Source organism: Lissotriton helveticus, chromosome 11, assembly GCF_964261635.1.
Source record: "Lissotriton helveticus chromosome 11, aLisHel1.1, whole genome shotgun sequence".
In the NCBI taxonomy this organism is placed as follows: Eukaryota; Metazoa; Chordata; class Amphibia; order Caudata; family Salamandridae; genus Lissotriton; species Lissotriton helveticus.
This window is the reverse complement of record NC_136072.1, coordinates 790209103-790222116: the sequence shown is the minus strand read 5'-3', so window position 1 is coordinate 790222116 and position 13014 is coordinate 790209103. Positions and strand designations below refer to the sequence as shown.

The 13014-nt window shown below is 42.7% G+C and overlaps 1 protein-coding gene across 2 annotated transcripts in view; it reads right to left on the bottom strand.

Annotated features, from left to right (window-relative positions):
* The window catches only part of AEBP1 (AE binding protein 1), a 237258-nt gene that overhangs the window by 40250 nt on the left and 183994 nt on the right, over positions 1-13014 (bottom strand). For both annotated transcript variants that reach the window (XM_078666750.1, XM_078666749.1), the window contains exons 17-22: positions 12753-12897; positions 9519-9607; positions 9041-9164; positions 8056-8252; positions 7626-7805; positions 3836-4229 (exon numbers count right to left, since the gene is read on the bottom strand). In XM_078666750.1, the coding sequence (XP_078522876.1) occupies positions 3836-4229; positions 7626-7805; positions 8056-8252; positions 9041-9164; positions 9519-9607; positions 12753-12897 (1129 nt within the window). The remainder of the gene's footprint in view (positions 1-3835; positions 4230-7625; positions 7806-8055; positions 8253-9040; positions 9165-9518; positions 9608-12752; positions 12898-13014) is intronic.

Genomic DNA, 13014 nt, shown 5'->3' with positions numbered 1-13014 from the left:
CCTTATTTGCGATTAGCTAATTGCTAATCGCAAATAAGGAATAACTCCCCATGCATTCCTATGGGCCTGTAGGCCCATAGGAATGCATGGGGAGTTATTCCTTATTTGCGATTAGCAATTTGCTACTCGCAAATAAGGAACATGTAGGAATCGCAATATTTTTTGCAATTCCTACATGAATCCCGTTTTGCAAGTCCTTAATAGCGATTCCTTATGAATCGCTATTAAAGACTCGCAAAACGGGTCTTTGATGAATCAGGCTGTAAGAGCTTTATTAAAATAAAAACTTTTATATATACATTAAGGTTTTTACTTACAAAATCAGTAACCCTTGGGTGAAATTCGACCAAGAGTGGGAAGGAGACTTACAGCCTGACATAATTGATTAGAAATGTATTACTAAACAATAAAAAAAAAGTGTACTGTTCCAGAATAGGGTTTAAGGGCCACATTTATGAGCTGGATTTTGTGAGTTCCTAATTGCGACTTTTTGTGACTCGGAATTATGAAGTCGAAAAATGAGATGTACACCAGTGTCTTGAAACTGTTAGTAATTCCCAGTGGGTCTGAAATGGACCTGCCTTATCAATATTCATGAGGCAGGTCTCAATTTGCAACCCATTGAGAAAGGCCAAAATCACAGGGATGTTGGCTTGCTGGAGACAGCAGACCACCGTGTCTGTGTTTGTTTTTAAATAAAGCAACGTTTTTTTTTAATGCAACCCTTTTTCCTTAAAGGAAAACGGGTTGCGTTTCAAAAAGAAAAATGAAATATTTTAGTTACATTTTTTAAGAGCAGGCAGTGGCCTGTGGGACCACTGCCTGCTCTTAAAAACATGTTCTCAACCATTTAGAGAGGTGAAAGGGTCCCATGGGGAACTCTTTCTGTTTGCGACTGGCTTACCACCTACTTGAAGTAGGCCGTAAACAAAAAATGTTTTACGACTTCACTCCAGTTGCAAAACATTCTTACATCCCCCTGCAACTTGCTGTTAGGAACGGACCCCCGTGACATGCCCCTTCCTAATTCTGACCTGTAAACCCTATTTTGCGAGTCGGTAATAGGTTACCGACTCGGAAAATGATTATTACATGTCAAAAGGCTAGTTTGCAGTTGCAAACGGCCCGATTCTCCGTTCATGACCACTAAAACCTTTTGTACATGTGACCCTAAGTTACTATATTAGTTAATCGGGCACAATCAGGTCAGTAGAAGCCTTAGCTTATTGCCGCACACGCTCTCACCCACCAAGAGGTGGCATGCATCGTAATCAGGCTCGTTGGCCTGCACTGCACTGTCCAATGGTCCCTTGAGAGATCTTTAATTAATTCTGGCCTTGGGGGTTGCTATTTGAGTAACCTAGCAGCCTCCTGAATTTGTGGTGGAGGAAATATTATATAATGATGTGAAGGAAGACTGGTAAAGGGGGTGGGTTAAAAGTCGCTACAGACTCTAGGAATTGTCAAAGGGTAAAAGCAATCAGATTTGTAGGGAAATAATGGTAATGTTCCTTTTATTCTCATGAATTTGTCAACATGGTTCTTGCCCGTCTAGCACACACTTTGATCGATGGCAATTCATCAGGGCCGGTAAACTATCCTATTTCCTTTGGGTGAGTATAATGTATATTATCTATTAATGCTGCCACAAACACATGAATCTTTGTTCAGTGTTTGCAACAAGGTTGTTGTCAAGACGACTAACATCCCTTCTTTAGGAGTGGTGTCTCTAAAAATCACTTTGATCCATAATGAATATGAATAGAGAAAATAAAACGAGGAAGGATGAGCAGTTGTAGGTGGATCTGATGAAATGACCAGCAGGAACCGGCGGGGGGGGGGGGGGGTGGCGGGGGGGGGGTTGGGGGCTATTACAGGTGATTAGATCTGAATGCCCTTACACACCTGAGGGGGCGTCATGCTTCATCATAGGGCTCTTCTCGTTGGGCAGCACTCCAATGCTCGAAAGGCCCCTCAGTGAGGGCTCTTTAGTGGAGCCCCCACTGAGGGACCCGTCGAGCATTCAGTATAGTATCACTTGTATTATTGAAAGTGAGTGTCATAACATATAGCAATGAATGCATATACCATACTCCACCAGAGATTATGTCATGCCAACAGAAAGCCACTATACACGTAGCCCTTCGGTGGACAGTGTTCCCCCTCACAGCCATGTGAAATAACATAAGCTGAGCTTAATACCACCTAATTCCATTGGTTAGTGGGCCACACAGTAATTATGTGGTCTTAGACTGCCAGAAGGTCATCTATTAAATGAATAGAGCGATAGTCAGAGATCAAATATCCTATTTAAGTCAGAAGGAATACAGAAGGAATCCTGAAGGATGTTGGTAATCACTGCACCTATTTGTAGTCTGGCCTGTTTCGCTTACACATCTCCATGATCCTGGAAATAAGGAGTGCAGTCGCCCGCTTATCTTTTAAGATTGTGGAGCACGGGCAATGGTGGTCACGGGGCGTATGTTGGTGTAATGAGGTAACACTGTGTGCGTCAGTGGTATGACTTGTCTCGTGTCTGTGATTTATGAAGTGGCGTTAGTAGAAGAAAATTTGCATCTGACAAGCTGTTAAAGCCATCACCATCTTAGAGGAATAAAGCCTTCCATAATGTTTTTAATAGGCTTGGGTGGTGAACTCTACTTCATTCGATGCGTTTTACGCACTCCATGAAGCACGTGGATTACCGAAATGCAGCAGTCTTTTCCTCGGTTGCCAACGTTAACTTGGCGAGTGTGAGCTAGGAAAATCGAATGCTAGACCACCTCACAGCGAGATTTCTCAATGTGGGCAGTTGCGGATGGTTGCGACCACACACGTTGAGAAACCATCCGTTTGTGTTGAGGAAGCTGCCTCTCGAGTAGAACATCTACTTGAGCAGCAAAAAGAAGCAGCACCTTCTTGCACTGCGCATGGTGCTGTTCGCGCTGATTTGACAGCGCAGGACAAACACCTAGTGCTAAAAATCAGCATGATCGGCCCGACCTTAAGCACTTTGCCACTTGCAGAACTCCGCACCGTGGCTAAGTTTTTGGGAACTCCGCCAACTTCACCAGGGCTTAGTTTTTAATTCACAATTGGAATTTTTGCAAAAATTGGGGGCGGCATCCTCATGTTATCAGTATCCTGTAACTTCTAATATTTATTGATTGTATGGGGAGACTCTTTATTCGTGAGGCTATTATTGATGAACCAATGTTTTAAAAAACGAGATTCACACACAAATGATGCTGTGGGCAACATATGTATAGATTTACAAACGATGTCAAGAATGGGAATCTGGAAGACATTGTTAAAGGGTATGAATGGGCCAGCCAGTAACCTGTGTATCCCATTAGGCAGTATGTTATTGCTCGAGTTTTTACATATTTTGCATATATTGGCAGAATTATTGTTAAATAATCTCATGTGAGTTAGCAATTATTCTGTTAACCGCATGCGTGCGGTGCAGATTTCTGCGCTGCGCTGCTTTTCGCAAAAACCCGCGGTTCATGACGAGCTCGTCATGAGTGTACGAGAGGTTTACCTCATGACGAGCTGAGCTCGTCATGAGCGTCGAAGGGGTTAAATTAATCTTTAACGGGATCTCACATAAAGGTGACTCCACCGTCATCCGTGCTGAGAAAAAAGTTTCATACCATTGTTAAACCAGAAAAAAAGTATGACATTTCCCAACTGTCTGAAAGAAATGTAAGACAGGGCCAAAGACAGTTAGATATTAGACTATGCTTGATAGGTGACTTCCTCTTCCCCTTGCCTCACAAAGGAATTCATGTTACCTCAGATGTCTCCAAGTGTGTATGGGAAGTTCACTTACTTCCAGAAATTGGGCGCCATTTTGCTCCATTGACTATGCCCATCCCATTGGTGTAGTCATCAGCATGGCAACTACCACGAAATAGCTCAGTCATTGTTAGGTGTGAGGAAGCATAAGAGATGGCCAGCCAGCGGAGGATGGCATGGTCGGGTGTTTCTTGTCCACTCCGGTCTTTATCCTCTCCTTCATCTTCGACTCCATCATCATACTCTTCCTCCTCCTCTGACTCTTGTCTCACTATTCTCCTCCGAGGAGCTGCAATTGGGCTCTCGCTTACTGTGCGTGCCATGTCATAGGGGTAAGATACCAATTTCTCGCCCCCTTGGAAATTGGCACCCAGCACAAAGGGGATTTTTTCCATCCAGGCTATGATGGCACGCGTCTCCACAGCGACCTGAACAGGGAAAAGTTAAAAAGTAAATGACAGAAATGTAGAATATATTTTCTTAATGAAGCTCTTCTCTGTCTTCCCTATGAGCTGAACCCTGCCCCTTGGCACTCACATTTATTAGTTTCCTACCCCGATTCATGAGACTTCTTACTCATCATTAGCCAAATCGATGTCTTTAACCATCAACAGTCTGCTTCTGACTGTCTTTCAGTTCTAATCCACTTGAATAATATCCGTTGAGCTGGATTCTCAAAACAAGTTGTATACTGCTCCTGCAACAACAATGTCCTCATTTTGTACGCTTTTCCATTACTCTTTAAGTTTGCTGCCTCAGTTTCAACAGTCATTGAACACCAGGAGCCATACAATGGCCCTTTAGAAGACAAGTTAGCATCCTTCCACCAAAAAGCACAGATAAATCTGATGGAGCTGGAAGCTTGGTATAGTTAAACATACATCTTGAACCTTGTGAGACAATCTTCTGTTCTTACAAAATCCTCAAGTAAATAGAAGCCTGCATGCTGAAATATTGCATCAGTAGCCGTGCATTCACCTACCCAGATTTAAGTTGAAGGCACACGCTGGTCCTTCATTTCCAAAAATATATAGCTCACAATCTGCTATCACCCTTTTTCCTAATAACTCACTCGCCTCATGACCATAAACTTGTTTTTTTTTGTAATTTTAGTTCTTTTGTTAATGTAATTCCCAGCCACAATGCAAATACAGATTTTGTGATTGAAGGAATTCTGTACCAGGGTTAGGCGCATCCCTACACGATTCTCATGTGGTGGCTATACAATATATAAAACCAGTTGTAATCAACATATGCTTGCAAAAACTGTACTTCCCACGCTGTCACCCATCCCCGCCTCTCAACTACCCTTTTCCCAAGTTGCTCAGATGTGTAGGATAGTTGGTGTCCACCAGCATGAAAGTCTGCCCATTAGCAAAGGTCACCGTGCAGTGGGGATGGTACCCAGAGGAGGGTGTTTGTCTGATCAAGCCTGACCAAGGACGGCATCCTTGGCAATGATTTACCTCATTCAGAGTTTGGGTCTACGAGTGTGAGCCCCGAAGATGTTGGTCCTGAAAGAGTACAGTCTATGAGGTCATGACTATTAGAGTACTGACCAGAGGACACCGTAAGGTGTAGAGATAAGAGACAAGCTGAAGTGAAATCAGTCTGCCAAGTTGTGCAGGCACGTATGCGAAAGGAATCTGAGCTTGACACTTGAGTGGCTACATTTTCCCTGGATGATCTGCCTATACTTACTGCATGACAGGTGACAAGAGCAGGCAGAACCTTGAATAGCACAGACTAAGAAGCCACCTTTGAGGGTTGTGCTTGAGAACCAAGCAATGGAAGTCCTTAACTGCCGAACAAATGTATTGTATAATGGTAAAAGCGTCTATGTGAATCCCTGGGTGGGTGATGTGATGTCCCGAGTGGGATAATATTCCCACTTCATGGAATTTTCAATAGCAAAGAAGTATGTGCAGTGGGGAATAGAATCCTCACACAAACACACATTTTGTGGTTGCATTTTTTCACTTTGTGAAGAAAATATTTTCTCAATGGAGAAACCCCCTTCCCTAGCACCTCCAGCAAATCTGGGGATGATCCGTTACCCTTCGTATCGTGGAGGGGGAGTTACACTAGCCACTGGTTGAGTAAATCCCTGACCCTTTCCATGGTGGAAAGGAGATTAGTTTGAGAATGCTGACAAAAAAACACATCAAGAGGAACACTCACAAACTGTCAAGGCGAACACTCACTTCCAACACCTTGAGAGGATTTAAAGGTGTGGAGAACTCGTTCGTGTTGACAAAGACCTCTGCAAACCTAAGTTGGCTTATGCCAGCTAGAAATCCCTTTGTGAATTACTAGTGGACGAAAAGAAGATAAATTGGTTTGTAAACTTACATTTACAACTAAATCTACCTTTGAAAATAAGCCCATCTTAGTGGAAGCTGAGTGGAAGCAACGGCCTCAGGGTATGAGCCCTGAGATAGCTTAGGTGAGAAGGGTTTCTGCATCCCAGTGCTCCATTCGGAGTCCCTTGTGGCCCTTGCGGCCTCAGGGGAGTCCCCGAGCTGCCAGACTAGGGATAAGAGAATCATTCCAGATTGTGGTGTTATCAGTGACTTGCATGGAACTCAGGGGAGACTTTTGCGGTCCAAGTTCTCTATCCATAGGTTGGTGCACTTGACTTGGCCTCTCAGAGGAGCGGTAGGACGGTATTTCTGATGTGATCCTTCATAGAAATGTTTCAGGGTAGTGTACTGACTAACCTGGCCCACCACCAGGTACTAGACTAAAGCTTTCTTCACTGAGTGGATGGACAGTGGCTTGATCGTATGGACTAATAAACAACAATTGTGTAAGCTCACATGCGGTTGCACTAGTCAATTGCTGGGTGTTAACCCTTTTTATATTATATCTCTTTACATATGGACATTAGAAAGATGTAAAGGCTGGAGTTATTCTCTTCAAAGATGAGGGTCTCAGGCAAGGAGTGGTATTACCAATGGATACGGCTAGTGGTGGAGTGGAGTCTGAGTCTATCATATTTTATGTAAAAACTCTCTGAAGGAATAAGGCTCACCTATTGTGCATCATCTTTAGTTAGCTGTTCCAGACTACCACATACATTTATTTATGAAAAATCCTTGCTCTCTGATCGAAGCTACCAGGGGTGAGCAAGCACCTCACCACACAAATCAGTATAAAGTTCAGGAGTACGATTGTTTGGTCTTGTGGGAGCCATTTGCAGCTCACTTCAAGACTCTGGCATCTTTTCGCCATAAATTAACAATCTGATTTCCTACGCTTTCATATCCCTGTCTCTCTATTAGTCAGTCTGTGCAGTGAGGCAGAGCATATCTTTATTTCACTTCACTTTATTTCACAGGATGTGTGTCCATCTGTGCTCTCTTTGGTCTTTCACACCTAAGTCCTGTCAGCATACTTCAATTACCCAAAATAAAACAATTGCATTTCTGGTTGTCCTTTTTCATATAGCAATTACAGAAAGTAATGCTGCATTTTCAACTTGACCATTTATAGTATTGACATTAGTGGTTGCAATGGGGAGGGAGCAAGGGGTTACACTCCACCTCAGATGCATTTCCTTTTTTTGTCGTGTACCTTATCTCACTAGTGGTGCAAGTTTTCTCTTCCTGCTGACTAGTTGTTATTAATTTAGTGAAACATTTGTATTTCCATCAATTAAAATGCTTTGGCGGTGCTGAAATCTCTTTTTCTTATTTTTTGTTACTTTTATGGTGTACCGCATTAATTATGTTATTTGTAGACGATGTCTTCTTTTTTACTTGTAGTAGATCACATTTGATGTTTTTTGGTATATTTTACATACATCCATACTGATCACATACCGTTGTGTTATCTTCCAAGAAGTTGTCAGGAATAGGAATATGATGGTTGGGTACATCGTGGGGTGCCTTCTTCCGCTCATCTGATCCCCACAGGACAGTGTTGAGGTCTGGAAAGTTCTCAAAGATGTCATAGCCTTCCTCAGTCCAGTGGCCAAGGGCCCAGGAACCCAGCTCTGAGCCCTAGAAAGAAGCAACAGACACAACAGTAGCAATGAATTGTCTCGGAAAGACCAGTAGTGCTGTATAGGGAATGCTTATACCCTTCATTGACTGTACCCTGAACCCGACATCCTTTCAGAGACCCCATTTTATTAGAATATATACCCGCCTCACCCCTTTACTCCATTCAAATGCTGCTCTGCGCATGAACAAAAAAGTGGCCTTGCAAAAGTTCATAACTGCAGCAGAGCACAAAAGCAGGTCTACTTACCACTTGGCTGGCCAGCTCATAGCCGTCAGGATTGAGCGAGGGTACCAGATGGATGCGGGTCTCATGCACAAGGTTCATCACTCGAGGGTTACCATCCTTAAACTCTTTGCAGATAAACTGCATCAGGAGAAGCAGCAGCTCTCTTCCCAGGACGTCATTGCCATGGATACCAGCTGTGTAGCGAAACTCGGGCTCACCTGCAGAGACAAAGGTATTATGGTTGACATGAGTCTCCCAAGGTGAGAAAATTTTTTTTCTTTCCGTACTGCCCACAACACCAATATATAGCACTGAACACTACTTGATATGTTTTTTTTAAAAAAACAGCTACCTGTTTGTAAAAGTTGTGGAGTTTTGTTTTCTAAAACCTTGTGTAAACTATCCCATGGCCTGACAGTTTTAGTTGCAGTAGGAAGAAGATTCTTCTTAGCATCAACCTACACTTTTATTTTGTAAGAAATCACTATACTCTTTTTCACATGCAGTGTTTTCTACCAGAAATATGCTTTATGGTTGAAACAAAGACTGAAGAAGCTATTTCCCCCTTATAATGTCCATTCTTAGACTCTTCTTTGGTAGCTCCACAAATCATCTTTCTGGGATACCAAGTGGAACAAAGACAAATTCTTAAGTTCATGACTTTACGTACTAGGATTAAAAGTAAGTAACTTTTCCTTCTGCATTGTAAGATCTTCATTGATAATCATAAATGTGAGAATTTGTTCCCATCCACCTGGCTTCTGGAAAGACAAGTTCTAATTTCTATGACATCAATGAAGATGCCTCCAAGCTGAGCTAGGATTACAAGTAAATACCTTTCCCTTCTCTGTGCCTTTCATGAAGTAATGAAGAGAAAATGCCTATCTCTGAAATGTACCTCATGTAAGTATAAGAGGCTCTGACTATGGCTGGGATTCCATTTTCAGGTACAACGCATGTTGGAAAAAGACATTGCTAGCACTTTCCAAACATATGCCTTTCCTACCTGTCTCATGTTCACCAGGCTTATCCGAGATCTCCATGGCATAAATTTTCAGGCCCTTCGAGCTCTTGCCAACGTTGTAGATGCGCGTAATGGTCGGACACTCCTCATTCACTACTTTCATCAGCTGTGTGGTGGCAACAAAAAAGTTACTTTAAAACTTAGAAGAGAAGAGAGCTCGCTCTAACCCCAAAAATTCTGTAAGACTTATGTAGTTAGAAACTGTACAGAGAGCCGTCTGTTTCACTCCTTTGCTAGCATAATTTGTGTCATTGTAGGCTTTGCTTTAGGTTCCCGCACTCCTCTATCTGCATGGTTTGCATAACTGTACCTCTGCAGGTAACTCATTCTTATGACCTATGTCTGTATGACTTGTGTGACTGTAGACTGAAGGGAGTGCCCTCTAACCCCATAGAAACTCTACGCCCTGTGCTACTATAAGTTCTTATACAAATAATAGTGGGTTCCAGGACCAACCTACCTGCCTCATGTCTTTATAGTTGTGATGCTTGAAGTCCAAATTGTCGGTTGATATTAGCACATCATTCTGGCTGTAATAACTAACAACCTCTGCAGTAAAGCAACAGAAATAAAAACAATTTAACAAGAGGAGCTCACAGAATGTATACAGATTGAGACACGAGCCACAAAATGTCGAAAAGCCCCACTTTTGGCTAGGGGTCAAGAAAAGGGGATTTGCACCTATACCGTATGGTATACACACCCTCTCGATTCATCACAGGTTTATGTTGAAATTGAATGGTTTCATTGTGTGTTTGCACCGTTTACATATAACACAGCAAAACTGAAAGGTGTTTATTTGCTTTGCATGCCAGGTGCTATTTTTACTCATCTCAATGGCATTCATTATATCAACCTTGGAAGGATGAGGAGGTGAACCAGCAGGTCATAGGTTGAACAGGTCTCTATACTGAAGGAATGCAACCTGAGTAGCCCTGTTTTTATTTTAAGCTTTTCTGTAGGGACAACGGCCACATCTACTGGCTGCGGAGGATAAAACGAGGTACCTTGTTTGCAAGATGGCGTCCCGTGGAGAAAGTGTTATTTTTACTAATTGGCATATAGGCGAAAACTATCATTACTAATGACGATTATATGTGCCTTCTCTCCCCCCCCCTCTCTTCTCATGGACTTGCACCTCCACTCACACAGCTGGGCATTATGTTTAACTCCTTCATATCAGCAAACTCTCAATTGATGTTTATGTGGAAAATACCAAACCATTTTCGGTTTTATATATCACGATCAATGAAACTAGGGAATCCTAAAAAAGGCTATTTCTTTGCAAAAAAAACCGCACTTAGATTATCTGCCTGCCTCTTGGTTTTGGAGTGACCGACTGAAAGGCAAGGATGAGGGGCAGAGAGGAGTATGCATGGTAGATTATCACGTACAGTGTGCTGGATACATTGTAGTGTACTGCAACAGTTATATAGCGCTTACTAGCCCCATGTGGAGTGAGGAAGCACTTGCCTCCAAGAGCTGCATGCTACACTGTGTATGCTGTATGATTAGAAGAGTGTTGGCTTAGTATTGATCCTATGAGAGGAGTGCTTCTATGTCGTGTGTGAGGACCACTGACGTGTGGTTATCATGTTATGTAACAAAGCACTTAGCAGTGCGATTGAAAAAAAAAGTATGAGAGCTAGTTGTGCAGTTTATGGTTTCAGTAAGCTGGCAGCTCTGAACAGCTCTGCAGGTCACTTTAGGGTATTTCTTATGATCACAACCTACTTAGGTGGCCAGTACACTGGGTTGTCCATTCTGAGATATTGTATTTAAAGCTTATGCTCCTAGGCAGGCACAGGGTGAAGGGAGAAATAGTGGAGAGATCGATGGGACAGACTTTGTTAACCCCTTCCATGCATTCGTCGGCCAACGGCCGTCGCGAGAACTACCTCCTTAGTGCTGCGCACGTCCGTTGGCTGATGCGGCCCACCCACTCCGCTAAACCGCCGCACCACGGCGTAATTGCCGCCGCGGTTAAGTGGTTAATAGCATCCCATGTCTGATTGCAATAGAGAGATGTGTAGAGGCCATCACAGTATTAAGCTAGTTGGGACCTTCAATCATCCACTACATTAGGGTCTGCTGTTAGCCAGCATCATGTGGCAGCTCTCTTCAGTAATTCCACGGATGTTCACTTAAATATTGATAGTTTATTACTGGAGACTGGTCCAGGACTGGGTGATGGACATGACCAGTAGCAGTTCTGTCTTGTTTGAGCATCAAGCAGTATAAAGGAATTATTATGCAGCCTGTAGTAACTACAATTGGCTGCCCAACTGCTGATTGAAGGAGTTCAAGATAAATAAACAACAATTGGAAGTCTAATACCAACACAAGATCCTAAATAGGTGTGCCTTAAGTTTTAACTGTTGAATAAATTCCACAACTTCTCCAACCATTACCTGTTCTACCATAATCTCAACACGTTTACCTTGTCTACCATTACCTGTTAGGCTAGAGTAATGTTAACATAACATCACCATTGCATCGTCACTAATTCCGTGCCAAAGTCTATAACCCCAAAAAAATATTCAGTTATTTTAGTAAGAAGGTATTTTATATTAAATGCTGCACCATTTACTCGTTCTACCTCTGCAGCTAGACTGTGATAAATATCCAATTATATGTACTTAATTATTTCATTTCAGTCCAATTCAATTAAATTTTTATGCAGGCTAGCCTGTTTATAAAAATATAAATTGTTTGATACAAATAACATTATTTTATATTAAATAAATTGAGGAATACTTCCATTACCGTCTAACCTTTGACGAGGTAATTTTGCAGAATGCAACAGCAAGCGAGGTAGTGTTGAGGAGATGGAGGTATATTTTAGTACTCATTATGATAAATAGAGATCACCTAGACAGATGGATGATGGGAAACAACGGTCCAGCAAGGCGTGGACCAAGGTCACCTGACCCAGGAATATCCGGGCAGGATTAGGACTTAAGGTTGGACCTATTGGAATGAAGAACTCCACAAAGTGGTGAGTGCAAAAGTCAAGAACTTAATCAGTGATTAGTAGGGACTCTGGAACTCATCTAGCTGACCGCTGCAGGTATCATCAGTTGGATAAGTGCAGCAGGTAGGAACTAAAAAGGTGGTTACTGAGCAAGTCAAGAATGTAATGGGCAGTTACTATGGAAGCCTATTGGAAATGGATACTCAGGAATTCAAGGACTCACTGCAGTGGTTAGTGTGGAAGTCCCAGAAGACTTAGAAATCACTTTATTTGATCCGTTAAAATCTAGAGATCATAAAAGTACAAGAATATAAAATACATATATATTGTGTGGAAATAAATAACGTAGCAGGGTGGTTAGTGCAGAGAAACAAAGTCTCTCCTTGCCATCAAAGTTTCTACAGGGCCGGCCTAAGGCATGTGCAAGCTGTGCACCTGCACAGGGCCGCCAAACCCCAGGGGCCGCCACGCCAATATATATCCTTAGATACATATTTGCGTGGCGGCCCCTGGCAGGGATTTGGCGGCCTAGGGCCCCCTACCTACACTCCCTGCTCAGGGCCTCCGTGAGCCTAGAGCCGGCCCTGGTTTCTAGTTCTGCAGAGGGAACAAACAAGGCCATGCAGACTGAACCCCTAGTTTGAGTAGCGGCATAGTCAGTAAAACATTAGGTGCTACAACCATTAGCAGCCTTTCACCCCACTTCTTGTTTGTTCTTACTTGAAACAGGGCAGCCCAGCACCTCAAGGCGCAGGCAGAGACTTCCATTCCAACTCTGTGGGTAAATCCGGATAAAGCGAGCAACCACAGGTTCCGGGAACTCAGTCTGCACAGGTGTGTCCTTGTCCACATTTCCGTAGAAGAGCTGGAATGTATTCATAAAATAATAACATCATTAACAATAATTAATTGCTCATATCTCTCCATGCCATTTTGCAACACCGAAATATTTTGCTATTATCCATGTATAAGGCACTTGTTT